The 10,106-nt window shown below is 40.3% G+C and overlaps 1 protein-coding gene across 1 annotated transcript in view; it reads left to right on the top strand.

The window, feature by feature from the left end:
* Window positions 1-1,037: 1,037 nt before the first annotated feature.
* si:ch211-272n13.3 (ankyrin repeat domain-containing protein 26) overlaps window positions 1,038-10,106 on the top strand; it is a 154,829-nt gene continuing 145,760 nt past the window's right edge. The window contains exons 1-3 of the mRNA XM_043708882.1: window positions 1,038-1,788; window positions 6,303-6,417; window positions 7,893-8,066. Coding sequence (XP_043564817.1) covers window positions 1,586-1,788; window positions 6,303-6,417; window positions 7,893-8,066 — 492 coding nt within the window. The 5' untranslated portion in view covers window positions 1,038-1,585. The remainder of the gene's footprint in view (window positions 1,789-6,302; window positions 6,418-7,892; window positions 8,067-10,106) is intronic.

Genomic DNA, 10,106 nt, shown 5'->3' with positions numbered 1-10,106 from the left:
AAACAGATGTTTTTCCTGTTTGCCCATATATCCACCATTGTTCTGTAATCACGTCTCATGCTAACATATCCTTTCTTTTTGCTGAATATATATTTTCTCATTCCTGTTCTGTATCAGAATTTATAGTTGCAGAAATAACATTAATTCATTTATATCCCACACCCTTAACGTACTTGAAAAAGCCCTTTGGATTCTCCTTAATTCTAGTTGCCAAAGCTATCTCATGTCCCCTTTTTGCCCTCCTGATTTCCCTCCTAAGTATACTCCTACTTCCTTTATACTCTTCTAAGGATTCACTCAATCTATCCTGTCTAAACCTGACATATGCTTCCTTCTTTTACTTAACCAAACCCTCAACTTCTTTGTCATCCAGCATTCCCGATATTTTCCCACATAGCATATCTTACTTGATCCACTTACCAAGTCAAAGCTGAAATATTTCTTCTGGAGTGCTGCTTCCAGCCCGCTGCTGTTCCCAAGAGTGCTGCTGACGCTTATCGATTTTGCATGTTCAACTTCTTGAAGTACATACAGAATTGGCCCAACAATTCCACATTGACTAACACTAATGCTCTTAGATTAGTTAAATTACTTGTCTTGAGATTTTATTTTTCTCCATGGTCAAATGGCTTCTCTCCTCTGAGGCAGGAGGTCTATGTTCAAGTCTCATCTCAGGACACCACATATTAAATTTTTTTTAAAGCAAAGATTGGTGTCAGTACCTTACCCCAGAGGAGGCGGTGATTGGCAACCCATAACCCAGTACAACAATAAGGTGGTAGTTCAATGCAAGTTGTTGAGACTGTGCGCCATCCCTTGAAACCTGGTATGGGTTTGCAATACCTTCACTCTCGGCCGAACACGTGCCAGGAACAAGCCCCGCCCATTCCCCCCAGCTTCTGACGTCCTGAATGGTTTGGCCGCGACAAAGAGGCGTTCTGCCTTACGTCAGCGTGAGCGTGGGACTGCGTCTGACGTCACGCGCAGGCCGGTTTGTGCCCGGCTGCGAACGGCAGTTGGAGCAAATTTTCGGCGAAGACGTTGGTACCTGGACGGCCGGAGGAGGAGGAGGAGGAGGCGGCGGAAGCGGCGGCGGCAGCAGCAGCTCCTCCATAAACATGCCGGCGAAATGCACAGGACCTCGTCGTGAAAATTGCCGCTCACTCAAAATAGGAAGCGGTCGGTGTCATTCAGCCGCTTGTTAGTAGCCCCCCCCCCGGCCTTAGGCCACCCCCTGTCAGAGCTGCTGGGCTCCACGTTATCATCACTATTTATTATGAATTGAAAACGGCGCAGGAAGGGAATCTGTACATAAAGGCGAGCCACATCTACCTGCTGTAAATCTTACAACGTCAGGAGCAAACGGATTAAAAATCGTCTCAACTAATCCGGTGTCATTGGGGAATCGTCTGGCTCTCCTTAACGCCACCTCACCACGTAGCCCCTTGTCCCACTGTAATGTACTTTGGGGAAAGATGCCCCCACGTTGTCACCGGTTTGTTAACGGGCAGAGTTGAGTGATGTGCACACGCTTTTATTTGGCAACAATAGGGCTTGAGTAATTGTCATTGTATTTTTTTAAAAAATGAAGAAAATCCTCCGTTTTGCAAAGAAAAAGAGAAAATTTTCGCCCAATGCCTCAGACACTGCGAGTGTGGCCTCAGCAGGATATGAGCTGAGAGAGAAGGATTTGGGAAAGCTGCACAAAGCTGCTTCTACCGGAGACTTAACTAAGCTGCGGCAGCTCATTAAGAAAAATGATGTAAATCAACTGGATAAAGAAAACAGGTAAGGTGGTTCCTGGTATTTATGCCATAAAATACCTTCAGAAATAAAAACAACATTGAGACTTTGGAGAAGATTTGTAGCTCAGGTTGTTGGTCAGGTTGCAAGTTTGCTTGCTGAGTTGGTAGATTTGTTCTTGGATGCTTCGTCACCATGCTAGGTAACATCATCAGTGAGCCTCTAGTAAAGCACAGCTAGTCATGCAGCATCCCACCAGCAGGAAAATCAACATTTCAGGCAAAAGCCCTTCTTCAGGCTTTTGCCTGAAATGTCGATTTTCCTGCTTCTTGGATGCTGCCTGACCTGCTGTGCTTTTCCAGTGCCACATTTTTGACTCTAATCTCCAGCATCTGCAAATGGGATAGAACGCCAATGCTTTACCAGAGGCTCACTGATGATGTTATCTAGCATGGTGACAAAACATCTGAGAACAAATCTTACCAAAAAAAAATTTGTAAAACCCAGCTGATCAGAGAGAAACAGATAAAATTGTATGTTGATACCTTTCTGTTAATTGGCTTGAAACATGGCTCCACTGATGCTGCCTGTGTATTACCGGCACTGTTCACATTTTTATTTCAGATTTCCAGCATTTGCAATGGTAATGTCTTGATGTTTGTCCGCTTAATACAGTAATTCAGTCCTTGAAATAGGCATTCTAGCTAAGATATAACTTGTGGGTCACATGCTTTCCCAGAACCAACCAGGTTCAGTTTCCACTTCTGTTGTTTACTTTATTTTGACTTTTCTTAGTGCTGTGATTTTTAATGTTTTTGTAAAAAAAATCGATCCTCGCTTTGGACAAAATTTAACTAGTAGAGAAAAATAGATCTTATTCCTATTTACTTTTTCAAAAGGACAGCAAAGGTTACCCATGAAACTGCATACAGTCCAATGAGTTTGGTCTCCATTAATAAGGTTAAAGGAGTGTTTCATTAAAAATGATCCCTGAGGAATCCAGACTTGAAATAATATCTGAAAATATTGCTATTATTGGTATATGTTGTGGTCTTGTCTGGTGTCATCTGAGATGTTTTGTGAAGATTCACTGCCACAGTCCGTTGTATTAGTATCGGCTCGCATCCCTTGGGGAAAGGTAGCAATATGTTTCGTCACCATGCTAGGTAGCAATATAAAGTCTTTGGTGGAACAGACACTTGGTCTTGATAGACAGAGAAAGCCCATTATATAATATCAGTTGAATTACATCTCAATTTACAAGAGTTTCTTGATAAAATTTAGTCCCGTCATATACAAGTTTAAATTGTTTTTCCTGATGTCAATTAAGCCTTAGCCTATACATGGACAAAAGAGCTGGACTCCACACATCAGGTGGAAATGACTGCCCTTGACATCATGGCAGTATTTGAATATGATACTAGTAACCCAAATAAAACTAGTGTGGTTGGAATCATCTGTTACACAAATGAAAATTGTTGTGGTTTTTCAAAGTCAGTCATCTGAGAACCAGGACATTGCAGCAAAGTTGTCTAAGGTCCAATCATCTCCAGCAGCTCTATCCTTCATTAGCTCAAACTCTGCAAAGCTCAGCACTCTTTGTGACTCCTTATGCTGGAGCAGATGTTGTGCGTATGCAGCAAGATCTGGACAACATTCAAAGTTGGGCTGTTAAATGACAATTAAAATTCACACCACACAAATGTCAGGCGACAACCATCTTCAAAAAGAGAGAATCTAAGATTTGTTGGCATTCCCTTTGCTGGATTCCCCACTGTTGCCACCCTGAGGACTACCGTACTAGAAACTGACAAACCATTTAAATACTATGGATGTAAGAGCTGGTCCGAAGCTGAGACTTCTGTGGTGAGTATTTCATCACCTTTTCCCCAGTATCGGTGTGTCTGAGGTATAAGTCAGGAGTGTGAAAAAATACTCTCCATTTGCTTGGATGGGAGCAGTTCCAGAAACACCTAAGTAGTTTGACACCATCCAGGAAAATACAGCCTGTTTGATTGGCACACCAACCACAACTTTGAACATTGTCTGCAGGATGTACTGCCGTGACAGAAGACTTCTCCAATAGAATCTTCCAAGCCTGCAAACATAAACAAAACTGCATCAGATACATGGGATTGCCACCACCAAAAAGCTCTCCTTAAAGCCATCCTGGCTTGCAAATGTGTGTAGCCACTGTCAGTGGATCAGAATTATGAAACGCTCTTCCTAATACCATTATGACTGCCCTTCCATGCCAATACCTGTAGTGGTACAAGACGGTAATAAATACTCACCTGATTAGCAATGCCCACATCCCATAAACGTATTAAAAAAAATTCCTTTCAGGTACTAACGGCTTAAACAATAATTTTGTTGATTTATTTATTGTAGCGTGTATTTTGTTACAACATACAGTGAAAAGTGTTCTATAGTGTCACGACTCTCCAGCACCATATTTTAAAAAAAATTTCAAAATGTAGAATATAAGAGCAAAAAAAAACGTGTTAAACTTTACAGTCCTTGTTAAATGTTCTGTTGAGAGTCTGGTAGTCAGACACGAGTCCCCTTCACCACATTGCTGCCGCTGGAACAAAAGTCGCCACTCCAGCACCATCTTGCCTCCACCAATGCTCTCACTGCTGAGTCCTTGATGGACTTTGCCAGTGCAGACACCACTAATGCTGCTCAGTACCACAGCGGCCCAAATCCGACACCACTGCCGCGATGAGTCCGCTTTTGGCCCACCTTGCCAAAGCTACTGATGCCACTAGGTCTCATACTGGGCCCAAACATGCCTCCGCCTCCGTAAGATTTTGGTAATGTAATTTACAAGTATTTTTTGATTATGTGAAATCCTGACAATAACAAGAAAAGCATTCTAGAGATGCAAAGACCATGTGAATGTTTCAGGTCCAGGACTTTTCATCAAAACTGGGTGTTAGACTTGTAAATGGTGGTATGGGGACGGAAAAATACTGAAGAGTGAGGAATAGGCCAGGCCATCATGTTGCAGATTGCTGTTAGCCTGTAGTGCCTCTTAAATTCTCAGTTTTTAGCTGCTAGATCTTTTTCTATCTTTCCAATTTATCATGATAGGCGGTGAACTCAGTGTGAAAAGGTGCAGTTTGTCTCCATGGATTTGATGTTTTGCAACATGCAGGTTGGTGAAAATAAGGTGAATTAGGTTTCTCCTTTGGTTTTCTCAGCAACTGCCTTAAATCCTCCGTGCCTTTATTTCCATTAAGATTCGATCGGTAATTTGTGGGCGGCACGGTGGCACAGTGGTTAGCACTGCTGCCTCGCAGCACCTGAGATCTGGGTTCAATTCCCGCCTCAGGCGACTGTGTGGAGTTTGCACTTTCTCCCCGTGTCTGCATGGGTTTCCTCCGGGTGCTCCGGTTTCCTCCCACAGTCTAAAGATGTGCAGGTCAGGTGAATTGGCCATGCTAAATTGCCCGTAGTGTTAGGTAAGGGGTAAATGTAGGGGTATGGGTGGGTTGCGCTTCGGCGGGGAGGTGTGGACTTGTTGGGCCGAAGGGCCTGTTTCCACACTAAGTAATCTAATCTAATCTAATGTTCGCAAGTCACTCTTTGTGATAGACATGGAAGCCACCAGCCAGAATGCTACCTTTGTGTTTTTTACAGGTGCTATTTAACATGAACTACTAGTTCATCAGATGAGACCGAGCCGAAGGTGGCCATGGGTAGGAGGTTTTATTGGTCATGTTAATGGATGTAAGTTTGCTTGCTGAGCTAGAAGGTTCATTTCCAGACATTTCTTCACCCTACTAGGTAACCTCTTCAGTGGGCCTCCAGGCAAAGCACTGCTGGTGATTCCTGCTTTCTATTTATGTAGAAAATATAGAGGGTCATTCCTCTCTCACAGTATCCTTACATACAGATGAGGAAGGATATCACTTCGACTGGGACAACACATCCATCCTAGGACAAGCTAAACAGAGACATGCACGAGAATTCCTAGAAGCAAGGCATTCCAATTGGAACTATCAACAAACACATCGAGTTAGACCCCATCGACCACCCCCTGAACAGGGAATGACATCACCAACCCAAAGAAACCCACACATATAAATAGAAACAGGAACCATCAGCAGTGCTTCGCTGATTAAGAAGAGGGTGGAATTTTAAGATGATTGAAGTGAAGGTGGAAAATTACTTCGAATAGTAAGTGGCACTTTCAACGATAAGCAGTTGTTGAAGCAAAATTTGTCAATGCATTGTTTTTAAAGACCAGTTGTTTGGTGTTCATGGTTATCAAGAGGAACCAGGGAAGTAGTACAGGTATTTAGATTAGCTGATTCATTTGGAGAAATATGCTGTAAAAGCTTCTTGGGCCAAATGACTGTTACAACCCAGAAACAAACAATCTATAATTCTCTAGCCTCACAAGATAAGTCGATTGATGTTGCTTTTATAAAGATGAATTATTTGAGAAAAAATCATGACCATATTAGAATGATTTGTGCAAAAATGTATCAGTGTCACAGCAGTATTCTGTTCAGGATTAATAGGTTAATATTTGTTCATTTTCCTTCCAGGGCACCATTACATCTTGCATGTGCAAGTGGGCATGTAGAGGCAGTTACTTTCCTTGTGGAACACAAATCAAAACTAAATATCTGTGACAATGATAACCGTTCCCCTTTGATGAAGGTAAGAAATAAATGATACTGTGTTGACCAAATTCTGTGCATCCGTTTCCATTAAAAATGAAGAGTGTATCACATTCTGTTTGTGTACTTTTGTATTGAGATACGTCAACACTTGGTTGATCTGTCAGTTACATATCTAGCTGGCACTATAATTTATATTTTCAGTGTTAAATGGAAAACTTTAGCTGTTAAAATTATTGATGATTGTCAAGGTTATGTATACCCCAGTCATCAAGTGTCAATATGGAGCAGCCAAATTCTGTCTTGTAGGATAGTGAACAGGCAATCTGTCATGCAATAAATTGTTGGATTTAGAAACTGATATTTTGTGTATTCTTTTGTCCATTCATCTATCTCCTTTCCCTTCCCTAATTGAGCAGGGAGTTTGTTGCGATCCCATTTCTAACACAACATCAAAAAGTATCTTTCTCACTTCCCTGCTCCACTTTTTTCACCATCCTCTTGTTCCCTTTCTCCATTGCTGGCTATGCTTACATTTTAAATCAGGCATGCTGGCGTTCATTGTTCAAGGAGTGCCTTGAGAAGCAAACAAAGAATAACTGGTACTTAGTTTGCATTGTTGAAACAGTGTATGCACATGTTCTTGAAAGAACATTGCTTTGTTTATCAATATATTTAACTTCTATGTATGCAAGGGCACCACATAGCAAATCCAATAGTCAATCCTAAATTGATTATCATGGTAATTTTTCACACAACCAGGATTATTCGGATTCTGTTTAATTGTAAGGGTCACGTGTAATATTGGATATGTTATTGAAAATTTTCCAAGCATGAAGTGGGATGCTGAGCACGGGCCAGTATCCTTTTCTCTTGCTGCGAATCTCTAAAGGATGCGAAGTAGCTTGATGCAATCTACCAGTCTTCGGGAAGTATGGCCGTCTTCGGGAAGTATGGCCACCTTCGTATCACATAAATACTGAAATTCATTTTCCATATTATTTTACTTAACTGTGTGATAAGCATCATTTTAAAAAAAAGTAGCAAGATAGAACTAGCAGTTTAATTCATTGATGCCAGTGCAACCTGTGTTGGACCTCTCAGTCACATCTTTGGATAAAATAGCAAACTGAAGTTTAAAGTTTTAAAGCCTTTTAAGTAAAAAACTTAAAAGGTAGGTATGACAATTCAGTAGTCATGGGGTAATATAGACCCAACATGAAATATCAGCAATTGTGAACATGCAGTGTGACACCTTTTTACACCGTGAATACCTAGCACTGTCTCACCTACAAAATACTGTGAGTTCTACAAATGGGTTTTCAATTAACTTACACGTGGTGCATCAGTTATATATCCCATGTAACACAACTTTTATTAATAATGACCTCTTGGATAGTGAACAGTGAAATTTTAGTCGAGTTTTGATCCTGTATATTATAGATTAACCTAATGCTTCAATTATCCAACTTTGAAAATTATTACAATGCAAACATTTTGATATATCATCCGCAGGCAGTACAGTGCCAACAAGAGCGTTGTGCAATCATTTTATTGGATCATAATGCTGATCCTAACCTTGTGGACATTAATGGAAATACTGCCCTGCATCTTGCTGCTCTGATCCCTAACATCTCTTTGGTAATGCATTTAATAGAGCGAGAAGCACACATGAATGCTCGAAATAAGGTACTTACATTTGCGTTTATTTAATTGTTATCATTAGTTTGTACAAAATTTGTGTTGTACAAAATTTATCTAACTTTCTTAGGTAATGTTATAGAATTTGCGATTTGTTGTAAATAACATGATGCTTGCTGATGTAAACACCAAGGACTTGATACAGCATGTAAGTAGTGAAACTTTCCTGTCGAACTTGAAGTGTTTAAGATACTTACACCAAATCAAACTACACTTAATTTTTGTATATTAATATAAATTATTATGAATCTTATTATGAATACTTGGAATATGCTAAGCTTGAGTCACACTTGTAGTAGTGGTCTGAGCATTAGCATTGCTCATAGCAAATTAATAAATGGAGATAATTTCCTGCTGTTAAAACCCAGTTTCACTTTATTGTGATCTTGTGAAATAATGGTCGGAGTTCAGCCTCTGACCAGAAGCTCCATGTTCAAGTCCCACTTTATGGCCAAAAAAAAGCACATTCATGGTGCAGCAAACAGGTTGAGTATTGACATGTGAATTGTTCCAGCATATGCCATTGACAAACAGTGAGACTGGGAGAGATTTCAAATCAGCTAAGTCGTGGAAAGAAATTGGGACCTTGATCATCACTATCCTTAGCTCCAGGCTACATCGTGGATGTAAATCTGTATGTTGCTTAACAATTCTGACTCCTTGATTATCGAGTGACTAGCTTGCATAAGATGGGTGCCAACAGCAGAGTTTTACTCTCTGTTCTTGCTAGGGTGACTTCAAAACCTGCCCCCTTGCCCTTCCTTTGTGGAGATTGTGATGCAATTGGTTGGACCAGTTTTAGGGAAGGAACTCGAAGAATAAGACACCTCATTATGCAAGACTAAACTTTTCATGAAGTCTCTTGTAGAAATATAAAATGGAAATGGGGAATTTCTAACCAAATCAGTTGACTTATAATTTCCAGTTCTGGGATATGTGGTACCTTTTGCATATTCTGAGGCAGAGAACTAAATGCTGGCTGCAATTTAAAGCTATCCATGTTATTGTTGTTTCAAGCCTGATGTTGCTGTCAGATTCATAGGTGTAATGATGGCAAACTATAACAGTTTGTCATTAAAAATCCACAAGTTCAACATATTTTCTGGTTTTGCCTAAAGATGTAGCCGAGATGTCGCCGCAGTCTCTTTGATCCTGATCCGTTATGTTGATTTCAATGCCAATCACACGACGGTTCCCAACATTTAATTAGATAAAAATTTTAAAATGGACAACAAGTTATACAAAAAGCAATACAAGTTGTTCATTTGTTTCAAGTGTTGACTTCAAATTTGTCATTGTGGTGTCTTGAGGGTCATGACTACAGATCATAATCCTGTATCATGTACAAATGTATTGGAACTCTTATATTACAGTGCATTTTTCTTCAGTAAATGGGGACATACATTCAAGCAAATGATTGTGAATGTAAATTCAGAGCAAGATGATTCACTGACTTCTCTAAAGCTTGTTGGAATCATTCTCAGCTACAGACGAGATTCTGGAATGTCACACCTGACATGTCACAGAAGCTTCAAAAAGGATTTCGAAGAGAGAAAACCCTTCTCATCTCTGAACTGTAGGTAAAAAGAAAGGAAGACCCTGGTTGCAGAATGCAATTAGAAGTGCAGTCAAAAGGAAATGCAATAAGACCTTCCAATTGACCTGAAATACCAAGCATGTCAGATCAACTACTCTGCTACCATTGTCACTGCTATCATTCAGTGTGATGACCAGAATGTCCCATCATCAACACTTCACTGAACTGAAAGATCAATCCATTAATCTGTTATCTTTCATCATTTCTCACCTCATCATTCATTTCTGATGTGTTTGCATGTAATGCATTATTGTGTTGCATTTATTAACTAATACATTATTTTTTCGTTAGCTCAAGAAAGCATGGTTAAGTTGACTCCTTTAAAACTTCATTTAATGTGAGAGAGAGGCATCTGCACAGAAAGAAATCCTTTTTAAGTTAACCTTGGTGTGGCTAACCAGGGGGGACAGGTGAATAAAGTCGTGGAGTCA

Source organism: Chiloscyllium plagiosum, chromosome 19 (assembly GCF_004010195.1).
Source record: "Chiloscyllium plagiosum isolate BGI_BamShark_2017 chromosome 19, ASM401019v2, whole genome shotgun sequence".
In the NCBI taxonomy this organism is placed as follows: domain Eukaryota; kingdom Metazoa; phylum Chordata; class Chondrichthyes; order Orectolobiformes; family Hemiscylliidae; genus Chiloscyllium; species Chiloscyllium plagiosum.
Note: the sequence above shows the minus strand (reverse complement) of the source record. Positions and strands in the feature narration are given on the sequence as shown.